General features: G+C 56.1%; 6 protein-coding genes across 6 annotated transcripts; 3 read left to right on the top strand and 3 right to left on the bottom strand.

Moving 5' to 3' along the window:
- Positions 1 to 320: 320 nt before the first annotated feature.
- Positions 321 to 1440, bottom strand: B0T15DRAFT_512680 (myb-like DNA-binding domain-containing protein; the record flags this gene model as incomplete). Its single annotated transcript, XM_062868000.1, has 2 exons — positions 321 to 1146; positions 1214 to 1440. The coding sequence occupies 2 exons, from the start codon at positions 1438 to 1440 to the stop codon at positions 321 to 323; spliced, it is 1053 nt and encodes a 350-aa protein (XP_062720323.1).
- A 6145-nt stretch (positions 1441 to 7585) lies between these two features.
- On the top strand, positions 7586 to 8876 carry B0T15DRAFT_245271 (CAP Gly-rich domain-containing protein). Its single transcript, XM_062863114.1, has 3 exons — positions 7586 to 7934; positions 8036 to 8636; positions 8817 to 8876. Exons 1-2 carry the CDS (start codon positions 7698 to 7700, stop codon positions 8519 to 8521), a joined length of 723 nt encoding a protein of 240 aa, XP_062720322.1. The 5' UTR covers positions 7586 to 7697; the 3' UTR covers positions 8522 to 8636; positions 8817 to 8876.
- Positions 8877 to 9314: 438 nt separating this feature from the next.
- B0T15DRAFT_245228 (uncharacterized protein) lies at positions 9315 to 11923 on the top strand. Its single transcript, XM_062863113.1, has 2 exons — positions 9315 to 11216; positions 11282 to 11923. The coding sequence occupies exons 1-2, from the start codon at positions 9505 to 9507 to the stop codon at positions 11763 to 11765; spliced, it is 2196 nt and encodes a 731-aa protein (XP_062720321.1). The 5' UTR covers positions 9315 to 9504; the 3' UTR covers positions 11766 to 11923.
- A 1016-nt stretch (positions 11924 to 12939) lies between these two features.
- On the bottom strand, positions 12940 to 15964 carry B0T15DRAFT_245130 (uncharacterized protein). Its single transcript, XM_062863112.1, has 4 exons — positions 15564 to 15964; positions 14994 to 15467; positions 13981 to 14933; positions 12940 to 13899 (listed from the first exon to the last, which is right to left on the bottom strand). The coding sequence occupies exons 1-4, from the start codon at positions 15723 to 15725 to the stop codon at positions 13104 to 13106; spliced, it is 2385 nt and encodes a 794-aa protein (XP_062720320.1). The 5' UTR covers positions 15726 to 15964; the 3' UTR covers positions 12940 to 13103.
- A 1087-nt stretch (positions 15965 to 17051) lies between these two features.
- B0T15DRAFT_494991 (uncharacterized protein) lies at positions 17052 to 17927 on the bottom strand (the record flags this gene model as incomplete). The annotated part of the gene is made up of 1 exon (XM_062867071.1): positions 17052 to 17927. One exon carries the CDS (start codon positions 17925 to 17927, stop codon positions 17052 to 17054), a length of 876 nt encoding a protein of 291 aa, XP_062720319.1.
- Positions 17928 to 20113: 2186 nt separating this feature from the next.
- Positions 20114 to 21030, top strand: B0T15DRAFT_536828 (uncharacterized protein). The gene is made up of 2 exons (XM_062869575.1): positions 20114 to 20399; positions 20483 to 21030. The coding sequence occupies exons 1-2, from the start codon at positions 20337 to 20339 to the stop codon at positions 20696 to 20698; spliced, it is 279 nt and encodes a 92-aa protein (XP_062720318.1). The 5' UTR covers positions 20114 to 20336; the 3' UTR covers positions 20699 to 21030.
- The last annotated feature ends 411 nt before the right edge of the window (positions 21031 to 21441 follow it).

The following is a 21441-nucleotide window of genomic DNA, read 5'->3' as shown; positions in this document are numbered from 1 at the left end:
ATAGGTCACCAGTAAATGGTGGAGAAGAGAGGGAAAAGGAAAGGATTGGAATACTAATAGCTTGAGCGCAGTAATGTGAGAAAGAAAAGCAGAGCGTAAAGATGAAAATTGGGATGTCATCTTCCCCAGCATACTCCGTAGTTTCTTTGGCCGCTGCCGGTGCTGCCAAGTAAAAGAGAGAATGGAACACCAAAAGAATCGTAGTAGAAAAGAACAAGAATATAAAGGGAAGACAAGACAAATACTGCCACCCCTCTCTCCGACGGTCTGTGCAAGAATGCCATGTCCTTTCTTGCGTGTCTCCGGTTTTCGCGAGAAGATCACCGGCCCCCGCCGCCGTCTTCTCTATACCCGTCCCCTTCTCTGGGATAGGGATGATGCCGGCGCCGACTCGCCTCTCGCGTCCCCGCGTCAGGCGGGCTCGCCCTTCTCTTCGCTGCTGCGCTGCCAGCCGGCTCGAGCTGGGGCTGGTACGGCAAGAAAGCGGGAAGCAACGGCCCCTGCGTCGCACTCCCCGGGCTGGCCGTTCCGCTATGGACGCCTCCGCCGCCGCCTCCGCTGATGCTGTACGCAGGCGTGCTGTAGGACCTGGTGCCCGACGTCAACTCGTGTAGACTCGGCAGGGTGCCGACACGTCCTCCCTGGACGACCCCCTGGCTGCTTCCAAACGGGTTTACCGTCTGGATCGGGGCGAGGCCGATGCCTGGCGTAGAAGCCGAGCCGGGTCCGTAGCCGGGTCCGTAGCCGGGTCCGGAGCCGCACTCGGCTTGATCGTACATGGGCGGCCCAAGCGAAGGGCGCGGAGGGAAGCTCTCGCGGCGAGCGGACAGGGTACGGCCGGAGGTGGGAGTCAACGGACGGCCCGACGATGGCATGGGCAGTGCTGGCGGGCCCCGGGTGTAGCGCGGCGATGGAAGGCCGGAGTGCTCGCGAGGGAGGCTGCCTTGCGATTGGGAATGGGCGTGCCGGGTCGGCGGGAATCGTTGCGGGCCTTGGGGCACGTTTGTGGTTGAGTTCAGCGAGAACGGAACTGCGCCAGCGCGCCTTGCCATTTCGTCCTCACCTAGCTGCCAATGCATTGCCTCGGCGGCGCGCCAGGGCACGGCCAGTTCTTCTGCCACCTGCCGCCACATCTCGGGTTTGAATCTAGGTAGCTCGGGCGTTAGAGAAAGGGCAACCATGTATCTTGTGTGGAAAGAAGTTCGTTCTTTACCTCTCGTACAACCTCGCCAGCTTGTTCTTCCGTTCTTCGTCCCACTCGCTGCGGCGTTCCAGGTAGTTCTGGTAATGCAGCCGGCAGCTAATCGCAGACCGGCCCGGGAGGTGCTTCGAGATGTCGTCCCATTTCATGCCGCTTCCGCGGAGCTCGATGATCAAGGCATTCTCCTCGGCCGACCACTTGCTCTGCTTCCGCGCCGGTGTCTGGAGCGCGTGCGGCATGCTGCGCTTCCCGCCACCGCTCCCGGGACGGGAGCCCGGTTCCAGACCTGGTCGTTGTCCAGACCCAGCCGCTGCGGAAACACTCTGCCGCCTAGCCGCGGCTCCTCCAGCAGCCCCGGGACCGGGAGACGGCGGGCCAGCTGCTGCTCTGCTGGACGGGTCCGGTGGCGGACCGCTCGGAGGCGTTGCTATCGCTCGAGATGCCGGGGCCCTGGCTGATGGTGGCTGACGGCTGTCAGATGTGCGGGACTCATCGGAGTCAGAGTCCCTGAGAAGCGAAGAGATATCCACGATGGCTGTATCTCGTCGTACACAGCCTGGGAGGGCAGAGAGTAATGGGCACGCGAAGCTGCGTGCCCTAAGCAGTAATCTGCCCCCAAGAACGAGCTGCGACCAGAGGCTCTAGGCTCGCGAGCTCGACGTCGGGCTCAAGTCGCGCAAGGAGCTGACAACCTGACACTCTGTGACCGAGTCTAGGCGGTGACTAAAAGAGGCTTGAATGTGGTCGAGATTGTTGTCGATATGGACTGTACAACTGTACTATTGTATAAGCAACGGAACACGTGAGGGAAGCTGGAATGCGCTGCGCGGCCTCCAGGTGCTGGAAGGCGCTAGGTAGCGTATAAGGAAAGGGGTGCCCAACAGAAGGGCTGAGGCTGCCTACCCAGTGGATAAGGGAAGCTCCTGCTCAGATGGGGCCGCTGAAGAAGCCGTACCTTTTCAACGAGATGCGGTTCGTATACGCAGAACGGCCATTACCATGTTGATTGGCTGCTGCTAGAGAAGTCGTCCGGCCAATTATCAACGGGGCAAGGCAGGCCGGGGAGGAGGCCAGCGTATAAAAGCAGTGTTGGCGGATGCGTACGTCGATCAGGCCAGCGGGTGGACGGAATGTTGCTTGAGGGGAGCAGAGTATCTGCTCTCCATATCCACCGCCTCCTCAGCACGAACAAGGGAGAGGCCTGTTGGAAAGAGGGGGGTCAAAGTACCTCGATGATGGCGTGCGGCGTGCGGCGTGCCTGCCCCAGACGTGGACACTGGAGGGTGATGCTAACAGCTAATAAAGGTGAAATAAAGGGAGGCCGCGGAAGGAAGCAGGCGAGAGTGAACCTTGGTAGATGACTTCGAAGATGGAAGGTAGGAAGGCAACTTGAAGTAGTCCGGGGACGGAAGTGTACAGCAGTGGCTGCAGGCGGTATTGGTACTCCTAGTAGTAATGATGACCAGGGCAGAGGCATCGGGGCCCGGGTGAGAGAGCGAAGGGACCTGGTGAACGTCCGGGGGCGAACTGGGAGTGGGAGGGAAGGTGCGAGTGTAGTAATGTGGAGCACCAAGCCGAGTACGGATCGGTACTGTCGACTACCACAAGTAGGTACCTTGCCTTACCTGGGGGACGGGTGCTGGGTTGCTGATCCAACCCGGCACCTTCAGCCAAGCCCTGAACCCTCCCGCACATCTTTCCAGGGTTAAATTATTCTGCTTTCTGCGACATTGCAATGGCCGCAGACGCTGTACCTTCTTACGATGCCACCTCAGTGCTAGTTTTCCGCACACTTGACTCGCCTTGGCGAGACACCCTGCGAGAGCCCGTTGCCCTGAAAAGAGCAACCGCCTAGGGTATGTGTTGTATTGTATTGTATTGTACATGCTAAGTACCTTCCAAGGGTAAGTAGCTCGGGAAGTGACAGGGCAGCCTCACCTACTTGCCATTCTGGCCAACAAACTGGCACAAGAGCCAACCCGGCCGAGTCAGCCGTCACTCGAGACAATGTGAAGCATCGCAGCAACTAAGGGTAGGTTGGTCCACCCATCCTCCCAACCGTTCATGGCCGCAGGACCGAACTGCACTCCATAGCTCGCCATTCCAACCCAAGCACGGCACTGCTTCTGCAGCGGGAGGGGGCCTGGCGGGTCTAGATTCGCCTTGAGAGTCCCGGTCTGTCACATCGACTTCCCTACTGTACTAGTATTACGAATACACTGGCCAGATCAAGGGAGCCAGGGACTCCACAAACAATCAAGATCGAGATCGAAACCGTGGAGTCAAAGCTGCTGTCGAGAGGGATTACCACGGAGAGCCACGAAGTCGTGCATGTGCGGCCCGTCGTGGCAAGCATGATCTGCAGGGTTGATGATCTAAATGTTGTCCCCGTTGGGGGTTGGGGGCGGAATGACGAGAGCTCCCGTCTGCAGTCCGTGGGCTTGCTAGGGCTTGCTTGAGCCTACTGTAGAGGACGGCCCACGAGAAAGCCAAAGCAGCCCGAGCCGTGCCAATGATCGGGTTGAAATCTGGATTGGGCTTGACCGGCCCGCTTCTCAGCTCTTCCTAGCTCTTCTTTCGAGCACTACACGACAGGAGTTTCTCGCTCACAGCCTGTCAAGTGCCCTCGAAGTCTGTCAGTTGCCCTCAAGCCTGTCAGTGAGCAGTAGCTACGTTGTCCGGGAGGGGGGGGGGGGTTGGTGGCGGGGAGGATGCCCGAAGGTGCTGAGCACATCACTCAAGGCAGGCATATCCCTGCACGGCTCCAACGGCTTCCCAGATCTACGTACTTTGTAAGCCAGAAGCGGTTGTCATAGCCAACAATCACTGACTCGGTGGTGGCTGTTGGGGCAGGACTGCCACGAATGAGAGGCCACAGACAGGAGAAACGAATCGGGGTCTAGACTCCACGAGTTCGAAACAGTAGGGGGTCGAGGGAGTTTGTCGAGTCCAGACATGTGATGCGGGAGGTAACTCCAGAGAGGTGAGAAATAATGAGATGCACCCGCGAGTGGTCTATCCCCCCTATTCGAGGCACACCCGTTACCCTCCATTGTCTGCTGGCTTGATGCCCCGACAAGTTGATTGCGCTGTGATGGCATCGTGATGCCCAAGCAGAGACGCTGTGGACAGAAGTTTGGCCGTCTCAGCAAGCCTTTGCAACAAACAGTTGTCGAGACGCGAAAGCAGTGGCGCTTGAGATCTCGCTTCGATCCTCCTTATTCAGCCTGCAACCCTTTTGTGGGATTCTCAGATCTACGATAGAATAAGAACTTGTCCGCTTGATTCGATCAAAGCTGCCTGTGAGTGTGCCCGATATGGCGAGGCAATCACCGTGCAAGGACGGAATTTCTATGTTATCATCGCGATACCAAGCGTCGCCTGGACTGCGCTGGTTCTCCGTCAAGCCATGATCCTTGCACGTTGCAGCAGAGACACGCGCAGCTTTGACCGCCGGATGCATTGCTTGCATCGACCGACGTCAACAAGGCCTGAGTCACATCAGTGCCGACTACATTTACTTGGCTGCGCTGTTGCAGGATGCCGGATCTCGTATACATAATGGTGTTACTTAGCGGAGCGTAGTGTAGCGAACGAGATCTGACCCCGGCACGGCGGACGCCGATTCTGTTGCCGACTTGTATGCATGTACTCGGCACAGACCCGGGCTGATGCCTGTGCACCTCCGGACTCTTATCGTGTACAAGCCCGCATCTCAGGTCTATTGCGTTCTTTGTTCAAACAATCTGTTGCCAAACAATAACCGAATTGCTTTGTTGGCGTGAGTTGTCAATTTCCTCGGAGGATGGTTACCGTCTGTTGCCTTCCGACCTCCAGGGCATTCATTCAGCTTCGGTCCATCAGATGTTGTTGTATGTACCGCTAAACTGGCGGTCAACTTGCAGATTGTGGTAGTTCTTGCCCCGCGTCTACGATCAAGGGTTCCGGGACGCTGCCGGCAGGTCCATCGTGAATTGTAATAAACCAAAGGGCAAGTGAGCACTGTGCTACCAGGATCAGGCTACCTAGGTATGAGCAATTGAGCATGCACTTGTGTCGCCTCAAGGCAATGGTTTGCTCTGTACTGTAGTATTGGCTTCATACAACCTCGATCGGCATGGGCGAGGGAAGTATGGAGCGGGCCGTGTGCTGTCGAGTTTGCGGTTTGGGAGGGTGCTACGGAGTATCGTTCAGAGTACTAAGCCCCAGCTCATGCTGCGCTACTACAACACGCGTGGATGGGGCAACAACCGACCAAGGTCGGTCATACGGCAGCCATGCAAGCACCCACAACTCTAGGTTCTGCGAAACACACTACAGTTAGCTCCATGACGGATGTCTGGCCTTGTGGTGACGTGTAGGCGGGGCGAGTTAATAAGGCTTCCAAAAGTCTCTGAGGGTGCCGCCACGCGGGTGTTGGAGCTGATATCGAAATGACCCTGGTAAAGCAGCGCCCTTGCTCACGGGTTCTTCGATGCTGGCGCTCTGTCTGCGGGGCAATAATCCATGACCGTGTGCGTTGACGTCGCTGAAGGTCTGGGGCTTGCATGTGTTTCTCGGTTCCGGGCCGTTGTGTCAAGCCGTGGACATCAAACGAGTTGTTAGAGTCAAGTGAGACGAAGTGTATGTAAGTCAGCGTATTCGACATGTTTGGCGGTCTCGAGCCTGTGGGAATGGCGCCCTTGTCAGCTCGGTCGGCGAGGTCATTGGACGGACCGGGAAGCCCCGATCGCGATGGATGTCTTGGCCTTGCAGGGTTGGCCGCCGCATCTTCGATCTACGGAGTAATAACCTGCGTAACGCGTTAACGATCCGTATAATTCATTGGGGCAATATCAATGAATGTCGGTGGGTGTCCAACAAAGGGCCCCGAACCTCTCACATTGTATTAGTGATTCATATAATGCACACTTCTTACTCAGCACCTCTGTACTTGGAATGATAGCGATTGGTTTTCTCTAAGGACTTGGTTAGCAGACCTCCGCCGGCTCGCCGGGCTTCTTACACAGAGAGGAATCTCGAAACGGATAGATGGCACAACGCATCGTTCAGCACCCAACGTGGCGGTGAGCGGCCAAGGAACAGATCTTGGGTAGCAAGCATGCATGATTTTATCGCTAGACACCCGCTATAAGCCCCTTGTCCCTGTCGCCTTGATAGTCTAGACAACGCGAGCAGATGAGAAGGTTCCTGCTTGCTGCGACGCTGTTGCTGGGGATGAGGTGTCTCGCCAAGGCTGGAACGCCATGTCTGCACTCTGCAGACGACTCTACTTCGTACACAGGCGGTCAATTGCATCCAGAGGCAGAAGCGGTGACTCAAATCGAACCGGAGTGCTGCAGAGGGAAACGAAGAAGGCGTATGTGAGTGGACAGAGTTGATAATGGTATCGTGGCCAGAAAGCATCCATCGGTTATGGGCCTCGCAGCAGCCTCACTCATCGGCACGCTGCGATGCGGGTGGATGAGACAACTCGGCCATGGAAGAGAGAGCGAAGCATGACTTGTCAGGCCTTGTAAACCGTGACTGCGCACGCATCATCCATTGTTCCCCGTTTGAACGGGGCAAGGCGAACGAGGGCGGGTCGAACCGAATGACCCCCGTCGGCTTCGGGCATCGACAAGTCAATTGCTGTCGGAAAGGTGGGCGAGTCCATCCTTATTGTGCTGATTTGGCCAATGATCGTCGGCAATGTCGTTTGACATTCAGCTTGCCGCGGAATCTCATGTTGGACGACATCGATGCTGCGATGCTTGGAGCCGGTGCTACCTCAACTTAGTACCTACTAGTATGTAGCCGGGTAGTATTCGTCCCCCAATGAGATGCTGCCTGCCGAGCGCTGCAAACGGTGTGACCCAATCGAAGATTCGGCAGAACATTCGAAGTTGTAGGTTTCCGTGTGGCCCTAGGTCACGACGCAGCTGCACATGGTTTGTCGCAATTCCGTGTTTCGTAGAAGCAATAAGGTGTGTTCTAGGCTGATTACTGTACGGATGTATTCGTAGGCTAGAAGTGGAGATGAGCATAACGTTAAACCTCGGGCGAAGGCAGATCACGCCGCGGAGCTTGCTCTACAGCAACGAGGCGAACCACCCGAAAGGTGATTGGCTTATGCTGCTGGGCCAGCCTCATGCCCCACCAGCTGACTCAAGGCTCCAATGCGAGTTGGGCGGTTGCGTTGCAATTAGTGTAGTGATCACCGTCAGCATCAGGGCATCTACGGTACAAGCTCACCGGCAAAACATGCAAAGTTACGTGCCTTAGGCGTCTAGACGATATATCGCTCTAGAGTTCAACTAAAAAAAAAAAGCCTGACTCGCTTTATCCGCGTTTTCTGCCCTCCCGAACTTGGCAACGGTGACAGCAACTCAACGCTACGTGTTGATTTCGACAGCCCGCCTTCATCCGCTCACTCGATCCTCATAATACAGTCTTGATCGAACCTCTGCACAGCGCCAAAGCACTTCAAGGATTGTCAGTCGATCGATCCCGAAACATGGCAGACGTACCTCTCTATGTGGTCTCAGACTACGCCTCCTCCGAGAGACGGATCACTCCCTCGTGGTCAATTTCTCAACTCAAAGCCAAGCTTGAACGTGTCACCGGCATCCCTCCCTCTTGCCAACAGATCTTTCTTAAGACGCCGTCTAGTGACAAGATCCCCGTAGAGGCTCGGGATGAGGAGTCGGTCCAGCTGGCGCAATTTCCCCTCATTCCCTATGCCGAGTTATTGGTAAGTGAGGCCGCTGCCCAAACGAATTGCGCATGTCTTTAATGAAGCTGCGACGGCGTTGCTCCAGAGACGCAGGTAACTGAGCTGACTGGCTACACCAGGTGGTGGACACTCGGCCGGTCTCGGCCAGGCCCAATTTCTCGAGTACTGCTGGCGTGGAGAAGTATGTATTACCCGAAGAAGAATATGAAAAGAAGACGGATTCAGTGCTCGCCTGGAAGAAAGCCCAAAAACTTGGGCGCTTCGACCCAAACGCCCCAAGCCACGAGCAGGCCAAGATTGCGGCTATTGCTCAGGAAATCGAAGCTCGCGGGATCGCCATCGGGAAGCGATGTAGGGTTGGGCAAGATGACACGAGACGGGGAGAGATCATGTATGTCGGCGATGTCAAGGAGATCCCAGGCTTGGGTGCTTGGGTAGGCATCCAGCTGGACGAACCGGTGGGCAAGAACGACGGAAGCATTGGAGGAACCCGGTACTGGGGCGAAGAGTCGGAGGTTAAGCGTGGTGTATTCGTCAGGCCGGAGCGGGTAGAGGTCGGCGATTTTCCGGTCCTCAATGATCTTGAGGATTTGGAGGAGATCTAACGACGTTGCCGCCAAACTGTCTGCGATGGGCACAGAAACTCGGGGTCTTTGCCATCGAATGTTTGGTACCTAACTCAACGTTAGAAACGCTTCGCCTCGGGAAAGTCCCGCGTAGGTATATCACGATCCCATCTCAATCGTTTTACCGTCCCTTGCCTTCACCAGTTCTGTGTTAGCCACAGGAAGGGATGAAAGCCCAACGAGGCCCCGCATTGCAGCAGCAGGGACCAGTGGACCACGCGCGCAGATGATGATGGCCCCAAATGAGCGAGTGCTGAAGGCTAACTTACACAAGCAGGCATGTGGAAAGTTCTTGAGCATCACACGAACACACAGAACCCGGCCCAATTCCGCCATGCACGCGACTCTGTTCCGGGCCTGCGTGTGTCCTGCAACACACCTTGTGTGATGTCCGTCCAGAAAAGAATACTACCTTGAGGCGCTGCCCTGAGGACGTACATTCTTCTGGAGCGCACGGGTGCATTCACATTCCAGAAACACAGTGCCAAAGGCTAACAGCCCATGTGGAGATGGGCTCTTACTTTCCCGAAGGTTTGCAATATGATCTATGGCGCCGGCGAGCCCGTGTTTGTTGTATGTCCTATACCGTGGACCTATTCGAGTACCAAACCAGAGCGATCACAAACGCTTGCGCGTTCCGGGACCTGACAGCTGAAGTTGCATACAAGTAGTATTTGATAGATATGAGCGGGCGTTGACGATACTTAGTGGGGTTTATTACAGCGTAAGATACCTTACGTAGCCCATTGTGGCAAACTCGCAACTTTGGCCGCTAAAACAGTTCTAAAACGCCACTTCCCACTGATCCACTGATCCACTTCATCGTCATCATTCCTCCCACTATGCTCGGCTGTCCCTCTCTCCGCAGTTCGCACAGCATCCCATCTGATAACGGATGCAATGATTCCACATGCTGCGCTCTGCCTTACCTGTAGTGACGAAAGCTACCGTTTGATTACCGTATGCTGGCGATTCAGGCCATTCTTTTGTCCGGCGCGGTCGAGGCTAGCCCGACTTTCGGGGATTTCGGTCTCTGGACGTCACCAAATCCCCGCCGCTTACAGAACTTACATGCCACACCTCCCACTTCCAGCTGTTCCGACTGGACGAACCTTCTCTGGAGCCGACCGCAGATCCCCCATTTAACGTGTTCCCTCTCAGGCATCTTAGCATACGCCTTGCCTGACGATCAGAAACTGAAGGAACAAGGGACGGCCGCGACTGCGCGAGATGTGAGGCCTAGCTTGGCAAACGTTGTACCTCAACCACCTTCTCCCCGATCGCCGATCACGACAGCGGGCAGTGATTCCCGACCGGGCTCCCGATCGTTGCAAGAGGTTCGTCTGGCTATCTGGCTTTCAGACCACCTTGCGGTGACGTCGACCGTCGCCGGTGCCGGAGTGATGACGGCCTTACTGGGTCGACCGTTCCTGGCCAGTCTCCTTCTACTCTTCCTCCCAACATTTCCTAGTGTCCGCGCGGGGGATGTGAGAGTATCATCTCTCCACGATCTGCCCATGTCGCAGTTACCCTCTTTCATGCAGCTTCACCTCGCCCCTCCCGAGACAGAGGCCTTCCCATTGACGTACAGCGTCTATCCGCTTACTGAACGCGCAGGCCTGTCGAATGACACCGATAAAAGCGTGAGAACTGAGAGTTTCTGCCAGCGGGACTGCCGCGTAGTAGAGCTGTGGTGGCTAACAGCGTTACAGCATTTCCGAATTCGTGGGGACTTGGTGGCTGTCGAACTCCCGGCCAATTCCGACCGCTTGAACAGCCTGGACACGATAGCGTTTCTCGGTTGCGACAGCGAGAACGCAACGAAACTGGTCAATCAGCTTGTAGCGAACAGGACCAGGGCCATTTTGCTCTACAGCATAGACGCAAACTGCTGCGCCGTGGACGGGGACGAAGACCTGAGCTACGCCTCTCTCTACACCATGGCGAACGCGCAGGAGGCGGCCGATACGCTGAACAACACGATCCGAGCCGGAGGGGTCCTGCGGGCCAGCATATCCGGGAATCCAGATATCGCCGGCATCCCAACGGATAGCCCGGATGGTAAAAGGCACACCTCTGCCGTTGCCATGAGCATCCTTTATAGCATAACTGGCCTCGTTACTCTGCTATTTTTGGTCATCATTGTGATGGGCGCGATGAAGGCGCGCCGGCACCCTGAGCTTTATGGCCCTCGGGTGGGCGATGCTGGCCGGCCACCACAGAGTCGGGCAAGAGGCCTGGCGCGGGCAGTCCTGGAGACGCTGCCGATCGTCAAGTTCGGGGATCCCAGACCGGCGAAGGCAGACCCGTCTCTCGAACTTGAATCACAACCATCAGTAACGGTACCAGATCCGGCCATGGGGACGAGGCTATCAGCGATTTCGGAAGAACCGCGGACGCCGCAAGTGCGCCGGAACGATCCGGAAACAATAACGGGCGCAGTATCCCCGCCTGACTCGGCGTTGGTAACAAGTCAAGAAGGGGCCACCGCAGGTCCGGATAAGGGCGAAACCAATAGACAAGGCCGCCCTTCGGAGGAACGCGCTGTCTGTTCCATCTGCGCTGAGGACTTTACTGTTGGAGAAGACGTCCGTGTCCTGCCATGCGACCACAGATTCCATCCGCCCTGTATTGACCCGTGGTTGGTTGAAATTTCCGGGTCCTGCCCTCTATGGTAAGCTATTTACGTATCATTTTCACCCAATACTGAACCCTTACTGACGCCCTCTCGCTTCAAAGCCGCCTCGACCTAAACCTCCGACCACACAACAGAGAAGTAGATGACCATAGCAACGACCCCTTCCTCCGCTCCCCGCCCCTCGCAGCAGCCGAAAACTGGAGCACACACGGCGATAGCAGCAGCAATACCGATCATCACAACGGCGACACTGCTGGCAGCAACTCACAACAGCGTAGACGATCCTCGCGCTTCCTCGATCTTCACCGCCTGCGGCATGCCTCAGTCGAAGAGGTCATAGAGATCCTCAGACGGCATCGTTCCCAGCAGCAACAGCAGCAGCGCGAGTCGGCGCCACACGCGGTGGATGGCAATGGTGAAGCCGAGGACCAGCGCGGACGCAGGGCAAGGCTTGCCGATCGACTGAAGGAGCGGTTCCATATCCGCACGAGGGTGCAGGGTCCTGCGGGTGCTGAAATAACGCTGCCACCGCCACCGCCGACGACGACAACATTAGATCAGGGGCCCCGACCGGGCGACTCTTGATCCCTCAGACAGAACGTGAGGTTTCCGACTTCCTCTCGTTCATTTATTTCTATTCACATGCACTTACAATCAGTTTGCGATACCCGTACCTTTGCCTTTCGTAATGCTTTAATGCCGCGTGGTGGTTACTTTCTGGTTCATATGCCATCTCGTTATATTTGGGCTACTTATCTATGGCTCGGGAAGCACAGGGTTCCGTATGTTCTTGGATTATCGCATCGACCGTCATTGCGAACCGGATGGGGAAACCAAGGCCAGTTGCACCTAGAGGAACTGCACCAATGGAGATCGGGCGAACAGGTTCCGGATGAGGTAAATGCTGGTGTACTGGGGGCTACAAGGGCTTTCTTTACCCGGCTCAATTCTGGCCGTTGGGTTTCAGGTACTGCATTGCATGGAATTTAGTCTTGGTTTCGGCTTCCTCGGGCTGCAATACAACATGGAGGATTATATATCTGTCTCATACACAATGAGGATCGCATGGTGCCTAACTACTTGAGCACTGGGACGACAATGGCGGCTGGAAGCGGGGCGATATGAGTAAGGTATGTGCAATTTTTTACATTACATACTAAGGTAAGGTAGTACTGTTAGGACCATAGACAGAGGACATGTACTTGTACCGCACCTTTCGGAGTGCCAATAAAAGAAGGCCCTTGAGGCGCTCAGTGACTGACCTTCTCCAATGCCCTGACTGCGAGACCACCGAGGTGTCTACTACCAGTGGTACAAGATACACGCATGCTTGCAGAGCTAGGTAGACGCGGTGGCAGCTGTGCCCTGGGTACATACTGTAGGTACGGGAAACGTGACCAGCTTCCAGGCTGCATCTTCTCTCCATGCCACGACGAGAGCGCTGTATCACCTTTAAGCGGCTTCAGCTGACATTGACTGATTGATATCAGAACCGCGATGCCAAGTTTGATATTCCCGATATAGATACCTAATAAGAAGCAGCAGAATGGCGCGGTCTCCATCCGGCAGAAGAGCCTCAATCCGGCTCAATGTCATACCCTCGCTCCCGAAACGCTTGGCCTCTCAACGCTTTTTAAACAATGACACCCAAAGGAGGTGACTTCTGCGCAGCAAACCAAAAAGGAAGGCTAGGGACAGATTTCGCTTCAATATGCCATTCCTCTGGTTCATGATGCAACCGTCTTCCATCTGGGCCAACCAAGAAGCACCCGCCGAACCCATCCATCACCTTGAACCTCCCTCTTGCGCCGCAAAAAATGAATATGTTGGCGATTAATGCAGACCCACCACCTCCGCCTTCCTGTCCCCCTTATTACAGCCTCGTCAACCCATGAACTGGGGGGATAAAAGCAAAATGGTCTATCAGTACCCCTCTGTCTTGATCTTCCCCTTCAAGCCACCAACCTCATCCTGTCCCCTGATTAGCTTCCTAGTGTTCCTTTCGCTTATACTCAAGTGGGAGGGGAAAGAAGAGGGGAGAAAAAAAAAGGGAAAAAAAAGAACAGAATTACTTACCTCAGCTTTCCTCTTGCCCAACACGCCAGTACTATCTGGTGTCGCCCCCCTCTTTGCGCCTTGCTGCCCACCCTGATATTGATGGGTAGCAGACATGGCACCCGCGGCCTCGGCGTGGCAACTGGCATGGTAAACGCGTTCACCAACCTTCACCGCATCGGTCCACACCCACTCCTGCGCCTCATCCAGCCACTTCATCACGAACCGCTCCCGGCAGATGGGACAGGCGTTGTTCATGCGCGACGAGTCCTCCGGGACGGGGATGTGCGGGAGTTTTGCGGTTGCTGCGGCGGGCTTTGTGTTGATGGTTGCCGTGCTGGGGGCCGTGCTGAACTGATGGCTGGGGGTGGTAGAGTGATGATCGTCAGAGGACGAGAGGGCGGCGCCGGATGGATCCTGCGGCGCAACGTAGTCTGTGTCGATGGCTTCGCGGGAGCGTATCCAGTCCGACTCGTCGACATACCAGCTCCGGTGCTGGCCGCGCTTCTCGGCGTCCGTCATCCGCTGGTGGACGCGGAAATGCCAGTCCATGTGCGCCGTCTTCTTGCGGCGGCCATCCTCGTCTGTCTTGAAGCGCCTGCCGCATTGGGTGCAAGGCGGGCCGAGGTCCTCGTGGAGTTGAGCAATCAAGTGCGGGCGGAAACTGTGAAGGGGGTTTATTTAGTTGGAATGGTCCCATCGACACGAGAGCGGAGTCGTCATGAATGGTATGGTATTTACTCACATCTTCAGAGAAGCTGGGTTGAGCTGGATGATCCCCTCGGCCAGTACACCGGCCAGCGACTGGAACCCCCCAGCCACGCCCGGAAGTGGCAGCGTGGGCATAGCAGGCGCCGCAGCCGGTGGAGGCGTCGGTGTTGGCCCAGACTTGATCACACCAGACTGTCTCAGCAGAGCCAGCAGCGCCGAAGGGTCCGAGGGCAGTGGACGAGCAGCCCCGGCCGGTTTGGTCAGATCGGCGGGTGTCTGCGGAGGCGGTGACCGCGGAACAGCAGCCGGAACAGCAGCCGGAGGTTGTGGAGTCGGGGTTTGCTGAGGCGTGACAGACTTGCGCGTAGCTGTTGATAGCAGCGTGGCCAACGCGCCCGGTCCCAAGATCGTGTCAAGCGACACGGCGCCCTTGCCTGCTGCCGGAGGAGGTGTTGCTGTGGCGGTGCTGGATGGCGGACGGCCCAGAGCGGCCGCGACCACCGCCGCGGCTGATACTGGCACGGGTGTCGGCGGTTGAGACACAACCGGAGGTGTTGGGGTAGAGTAAGGTACACCAGGGTAAGTGGTGCTGGGCGCCGCGACAGCAGTGATGACCTGCCCGGCCTGCGGCTGCGGCTGCGGCTGCGGCTGCAGTGGGGGGCGGGCTTTTACAGCAAGTTCAGCTACTCGATCTCTAATGATCATCAACTGCTCCTGAGGCATGTCTTGGCTCTGGATTATTGTTTGCAAGTCCAGCAATGCCTTCAGTCTGGTCTGTTTACTAGTATTGTATGGGTCCTGCGCAAAATCCGCCTTCTCCACAACGATCAGTTGCTGGATATCATCCTTCAGCTTGTCTATGCTTATTCCCTGGTGTGGAGCGCCATAGGCCTGCCCCAAAGCCGGCTGCTGCTGGTACGGAGGGTATGGCCCAGCCGGCGGAGCAGGCTGTGGTGTTGCACGATGGGGAATGGCATGTGATGCGCCCTGCGAGACGTCAGCAGCTGGGATACGTGAGCGTGGAGCGGAACAGAAAGCGGGGCTTACGTTGACAGGATGGGCCGGATACGGCGGCTGAGGCGGCGCCGCACCCGGCTGATGCCCGTTCGGGCCGGAATAAGGAGGCTGATGCGGGGGAGGTTGGTATGGCCTTCCTGTCGGCGGTGTCGGGGTCTCCCGGCTGGGAATAGGTTGTCGGCCACGGAGGAGCTGCTGCTGCCCCTGATAGCTGCTTTGCGTGGCGGCAAAAGCGGCGCTCCGGGCAGCCATCAAAGCATTCTCGATGGGACGAACCTGTTCGATCGGAAAGACGGGCTTTGTCGAAATAGAACCCGGCACTGGCTCCTTCCACGTCTTCAGCATCTCGTCCATCTTCCGCCGTGTGGCATTATCCACTTTGGTGTAGGCGCCCATAAAGATCGAGTAAAGCTTCGGGCCAAAGTACAGCGCATAGGGCGTTGGGACATTCTTGACGATAGAATCGAGCACGTAGAGCGCCGGTAACGTCCGCGACGGCGGAACCTACTTTGGTGGTCAGCTTTTTGGACTCCCGGGGCGGGCAAATCTTAAGCAGGATGGAGAAGCCCCGCAAGGCTTGCAACAACAGACAGCGCGTACCTTCTTGATGTGGTTTTGCAGCACCTCCGCAATCGCGAAGCCGTGATTAGCGTTCTCTCGGGCGATATTGGTCAGCGTAGCAATTTCAATCCGCGAATTGACGGTGAGGTCCTCCAGGGCCTGCCGGTAGTCCTCGGCCACATCGGCCGCGTTGTCTGCCATAGTTGCGCCGCGCAAATTTGGAGGCGGACCTGTCGGGCGGGCAGTCAATGAGCAGGCGAGTTTGTGTCGTAATTACGGCCAAGCGCGTTGTCTGCGAGTGAAAGAAGATGCAGAAAGAAATCCCCTGCGGAAGGTTCCAATCACAGATAGGGGCAGGAAAATTGATAGACGTGGGCCGCTATTCAGAGACAAGAACAATAGGCAGGTATCAGCTATTATTCCTCTCCACGAATGCAGCCGAGCACCCAAATCGCTCTCTTCCCTGTGCGGGATCGTCCACTCGCAACCTGGCCAGCCTGGCCTCTGAAATCAGGGTCCCAAATCAAGATTGGCAGACCATTCACAACCGGTTCCTTCCACACTGACAGGGCTGACGCTTATATGGGCGGTCGGCGAAGTTCCTTGGGCCGTGACGCTGCAACGCTTTGCAGAACCAGAAAACGAGGGAATTGAGTGCAAGTTCGATCAGGGTAAATGGTCACGTGCAGGTAATGAGGGGACTGGTGCGCTGTTGAATATTGCCAGCTTCACACGGCGTTGACTCCCGAGATGTTCCACAGTCGTTGGTCAGAGAATTGGGTTTGTTGACTGCAATGTGGTTTGTGTGGAGGGAACGGAACGGCAGTTTATAAAGACCGCCAGCACACGACATGAGCCACGCGGCGCACTGACTATCGGATCCACTCCAATTTAATTCCGCACTGTACAACCACGGTGACCCCGAACAAAGGTCTGACGTCCGCAGCTGGTACTGTACATTTCCCAAGAGAGCCGTGATGTGACGGCAGATTTGCAAGAGATCAAGCCATTCCCTAGTTGAGTAAGGGGGTCCAAAGCTTAAGCTCCCTTGTGTGTGTGAGCTAAGAGATATATCAATCTTGACGGGACGTTGAAAATATGTAAGTAGTGCGCACGGACCACATTCCTAACCTCCTCCTGAGAAGTGTGTCGCCGCACACATCACGCTGCTGGGGAGTGCGAGTTTCGTGTGCCCCTGGGGAAGCGGCTGATCCAATATATTACGTCCATGGCCGTGGGTCGGGAGTATCCCCATCCAAGCCCAAACTCAAAAGCAAAAGGATTCCGTAAGCTGCGGGTATATAATCAACGCACAGTGAGCAGCCGAGCCCTTAAACCACAATTCCCAGAACCCCGAGACGCCCAGCCCCACCAACATCCATCCATTGATCCCATTTGCCATGCCAATCCCATAATGCAGTACTAGTAGTTATAGATCGACTTTCCAGTCGTTTTGTGTCTATAAAGGGAAAAACAAGGCAAGGAAAGACAGCGCATAGATTCCCCCTTCATAACCTCCCGGTTTCATCAAAACCGGTCCATATGGGCCTCACTGTACCGACTGCCTCCAGTAAACGCAGGATGCAGCGCGGTTGGAGGGCGCTGGATATCCGGAATGATCGGACTTGCCCGATTGTCGTGGCCGCGCTGCTCGACATCCAGCGTGTCCTGCGGGATCGGCTTGCTAATCTGGATGCGCGACCTGCGGAAGTTCATTGGGTTGAGGACGCGCGTGAGGCGCTTCACTGCTGACGACGGCTCCACGTCTGCCGCCTCCTTGGACCAGCCGTGTGCCGACCAGTTGTCGCGGTGCGGAGGCGAGTAGTGTTCGCTGAAGCCGGTGTCGATGCTCTGGTTGCTGGCGTGCTGCAGGGCAAGCTTGCCGTGGGTGCGGATCTGGCGGCAGGTGATTTTCATGCCGATCTGGGTCTGGCTCGCGGAGACGCGGAACACGATCGAGCCGACAATGTTGAAGAAGCCGAAGGTGAGGGAGAGAATGCCCGCGGCGAGGATGGCACGCCACCACGCCAATCCGATCGTGTCGATGGTGTACGCCGGCTTGACCAGATCTCCTAGAACCTGGAAGCCGATGAAAATCATGCCCAGCCCGAGCCACGCGAGCGAGTGGTCCGGGCCCAGGACGGGCCAGTTCCTGCGGTACCACTCCTTGAACCGTGACGGCAGAGGCAATTCCGAGTAGAAGAGGAAGGCCGAGAAGATGAAGACCAAGACGTGAGTGACCGCGTCGAAAAAGAAGGCGTGGCCTTTGAGGCCCGAGAGCACTGGCATCGCCATGCTGGCCAGCATCACGGCAGTCAGGCCGATTAGGTTGAGGGCGCGGAGAACATTGAGAGCCACATGGCCAATGCCCAGGAGTTTCGAGTCCTGCCCGAGACTGAACATTTTGGGTTGAGGTCTGTCTGACTCGCTGTTAGCCTCTGCCACGTCGCCGGCCACCGTAGGGTGTGGGATTTGTGTGAGTGGGATAGCTGGCCCTCTGACACCTATTAGGACCCTAGACGGCCCAGCCTCAGAGCGTAAAGGCCCGTTCTGAGGCATGGCCCTCCGTGATCTGGTTCTGCCCGGCTGCATATATGCTTCAGGGGCGACAGCTTCCTCGACAAGGTAGTCTTCAAGAGTCGTCACCATCGAGGCGCGCACCGTATGACATCCCGAGTCCGACAGAGCAGAGACTTCAGAGCGCGCTGTAGACGGCCGGCGAGCCATCGCCGCGGAAGTGGATGCCATGACGGATAACGATTTCCACGGGGGCGGTTTGCTTGTTCTCCTTCGTAGAAAGAGGTTCGGGAAATTCGCGCCTTCGGGGTATGGTGCTGGGGAGAAGATAGGTGGCAGCTTTTATGTACTTACAAAGAGTGTTGGTCCGAAGCCAGCGACTGACTGCAGTTTCTCTAGAGAGGCCGATGATGCTGAGTGATGCTCTGCTGGCAGATTACACCAACAAGTTGATGACACGATGGTCTGTAGCGAGAAGGATAGAAAAGGAAAGTTGCTCTGAAGAAGAATGAGATGTGACGGACCAGGCCGCGCTGCGTAGATAAGGGATGGAGCAAAGGGAATGAATAGCCCGTCAATAGGAAAGCACCCTCATTGTGGAGAGGCAGAACAATAGCGACCCAACAAAGATGGTGGCCAGAAAGCCGGGTGTGGCTGCGGTGCTGGTGAGCGGCCTTTTAACAATGGGAACTGCTGCCACGGTCAGGCAATTAACGCGCTCAATAAAGAAAAAGGCCAGACAATGGGGGAACAGCGGGAACAAGGATCAGGTCGAACTGGACCGCGGGTCTCTCCGCGACTGTTTCGCATTAAGCAAGAATGTTTCCTTAGCTCCTGACCAATGAAGCTATTGGCGCTGTAACTGTCTCCGGGTAGAGAAGCACCCAGACCTGCGCGCCTGTTTCATGAAAGGAGAGATCTGTTGGACAGGAATATCCGCGTCCAGGGGTTCGCGCGGGTAACTGCTTGAGCAAGAGCCGAGCTACACGGCAGCTCTCCTGGACTGGCCCATCGCATCCTCGGAGTGCTTTCTCCAGGCCGACGACCCGGGACGACATGTGGCGATCTGTGGCCCCAGGATCCCGAGCGAGTCGAGTGGAGCTAGTGCGGTGGAAGTTGCATCGGTCGGCGCATAACGCGACTGGTACAGACCGTGTAGAGCACTGGCATCCAATGGTTTGGAAATGCTCCGTTTGAGGCGAGAACGGCATCCGCCTGCCAGACGACCGAGCAGTAGGAGGAAGCAGAACCGGGCTCGAGCCGGGGTTGAGACGCACGGCGCATGGCACGTTGAAGCAGGGCATGATCAACGCATCGATTGGCTGAGAGCGAGCCACGGCCGTTTCAGGCCTTATTTGTCTTGGGCACCGTCGACTTGATAGCTCGTCTGCTGTGTACGAGCAATCCTTCAAGGCTCACCGTGCTCCCTGTATTGAAAAGCAAGAAGAGAAGGGCCTGTAGTTGTGTATTTATTAGGACTTTGATATTCAAGTTCTTGATGCCCGGATTGGAGGGTGTGTCTGAAAATTGGAACTTGCGCAGGCGTATGGTGTTTCCAAGGGTTAGGGTAAGACAAGTCAGATGGACATACTACTAGTAGTAGCGTATACCTTGGTTGCGAATGATGACGGGCACCAATATGACTTGCAGTGTGTCATTAACATTTCCAGATTCCAGCTCTACACACTGAGGTAGACGGGTTGTGGATAGGTACATATGTCGTCGGACAATAGTCCCAGAGCCTTGCCAAGGTGACCATGTACAAGTACGTGCTATGTTCAGCAACAAAGCAGAGACTTGGTTATTCGTGTGTGGAGCTTTAGATTTGATGTTCTCACGTAGCCAATCTTGGAAGACATCCCGCTGCGAAAATACTTGAAAACCAGCGGCAGTTTGCTGCCAGAAAGACGAGGTCAGGAGGTTTACGCGGCGGTTGGGGCGATACGTTATGGAGAGTGGGCTGACGGTGATTGGTCAAGAAGCCGCTGCCAAATCGCAATGGATGTTTTGACGGGTGGATCCCAAGCCGAAGCGCTCAGACTCGCACTGCAGCAGTATGCCTTGTTAATGACCAGCTGGCAGGCAACTGACGCTGCGGGAGCCTGATTTAGGGGTCCTAGGTGGCTGATTTGAATCAAAATCCCGGGCCGGATTCCAGAACCATCCTCCGTAACACTCCGCTCTCGCAGCTGCGGAACGACGCACGACACCCAACCGCCAAGCGCGCGTTGAACGTACGCCAGCATATCGAGCCGTCGCTGCCAACACTCGAACGAGACCCGTCTCATCATCAAAATGTCCCGCGGAAACCAGCGCGACAAGGCCCGCGAGGCCAACATGAAGAAGCAGGCCGCTCAGGTACGCTCTAGCGTATCGCAGTATATTCCGCATACCTATGCTATCTCGCGGTCCGTTCCTGACATGCGTCTTCCCACCTGCAGAAAAAGGCCCACGGCATGAGCGGCAGCGAGCTAGCCAAGGCAAAGGAGCTTGCCGCACAAAAGATGCGTGAGAAGCAGGCTGCTGGTATGCGCCCATCCCTTTCACCAGAGTCGTCCGGGCCCGTAATAAGGAGACCTTCTTCGCGGGCTCCCGGTTCCTGGTCTCCGATTCCCGACACGACCACAACCAGCCATACTAACTCCGCTTTCAGCTGATGCTCGGAAGGCCGCCGAGGCCATGGCCGCCAAAAAGAACGAGGCGAAGAAGCGTGTTGCGGTTCCGGCCTGATACCAGGAAAGCAGCAACAACAAACGACAGAAACGGCATCTTTTACACACAGCATGGCGAATGCATCTTGTTAAGGCGAATCATGGGATCTGAACGGGGCGTCAAGTCAGGTTGGGGACAGATATTCATACGCCCTCACATCATTGGAGACGCAAGGGATCGCTTGCTGGCTTTTATAGGCGCAGATGAGAGGGGTGTTGCGGAGCGTGTGATAGGCTGATTTTGCCCTTTTGTCAACAGGCGCGAACTCGGAATTGGGGTAATCTGCTTTCTCTATATCCATATATTATATCCTCCTTCTCTTCCTTCTCCTCTGTACGGATCATGGTGGTTAGCGCTGCTCTGGCTGTGCAGAAGGACGATGCTGTCTCCATCGTGTTTGGATACCCTTTATCAGCACTCCTACCTCTTTCGATGCTAAAACGACTATAGTGGATACCAAGCTGATTGGTTTGCGAGTAAGCAACAACTCAGTATGCATGCTGCGCCATGTTATGGCGGAACGGCTTCATGCCGCGGAGCGGACGGCTCATGGGGAGTAGAACGTGCAAGATGTGAGGCAAGGGAAGAAGAACCTTCTTGTTCCACCTCGTACTTCGTTATAAATTAAGATTTGTTGCATCCTAGAAGATACGAACCAGTCATATACCTCCCTGCTCCAACAACACAG

This window comes from Chaetomium strumarium (genome assembly GCF_033439665.1).
Source record: "Chaetomium strumarium strain CBS 333.67 chromosome Unknown B0T15scaffold_5, whole genome shotgun sequence".
NCBI classification, from domain to species: Eukaryota; Fungi; Ascomycota; class Sordariomycetes; order Sordariales; family Chaetomiaceae; genus Chaetomium; species Chaetomium strumarium.
This window is presented reverse-complemented; position numbering and strand designations above follow the sequence as displayed.

Bases quoted from the DNA above. Each gene is read 5' to 3' on its own strand.
- B0T15DRAFT_245271 (XM_062863114.1), top strand. From the start codon at position 7,698: ATGGCAGACGTACCTCTCTATGTGGTCTCAGACTACGCCTCCTCCGAG. The intron at 7,935-8,035 runs GTAAGTGAGGCC...TGGCTACACCAG, and splicing joins TTCCCTATGCCGAGTTATTG to GTGGTGGACACTCGGCCGGT.
- B0T15DRAFT_245228 (XM_062863113.1), top strand. From the start codon at position 9,505: ATGCTGGCGATTCAGGCCATTCTTTTGTCCGGCGCGGTCGAGGCTAGC. The intron at 11,217-11,281 runs GTAAGCTATTTA...CTCGCTTCAAAG, and splicing joins TCCGGGTCCTGCCCTCTATG to CCGCCTCGACCTAAACCTCC.
- B0T15DRAFT_245130 (XM_062863112.1), bottom strand. From the start codon at position 15,725: ATGGCAGACAACGCGGCCGATGTGGCCGAGGACTACCGGCAGGCCCTG. The intron at 15,468-15,563 runs GTACGCGCTGTC...CCACCAAAGTAG, and splicing joins TGCAAAACCACATCAAGAAG to GTTCCGCCGTCGCGGACGTT. The intron at 14,934-14,993 runs GTAAGCCCCGCT...GACGTCTCGCAG, and splicing joins ATCCGGCCCATCCTGTCAAC to GGCGCATCACATGCCATTCC.
- B0T15DRAFT_536828 (XM_062869575.1), top strand. From the start codon at position 20,337: ATGTCCCGCGGAAACCAGCGCGACAAGGCCCGCGAGGCCAACATGAAG. The intron at 20,400-20,482 runs GTACGCTCTAGC...TCCCACCTGCAG, and splicing joins TGAAGAAGCAGGCCGCTCAG to AAAAAGGCCCACGGCATGAG.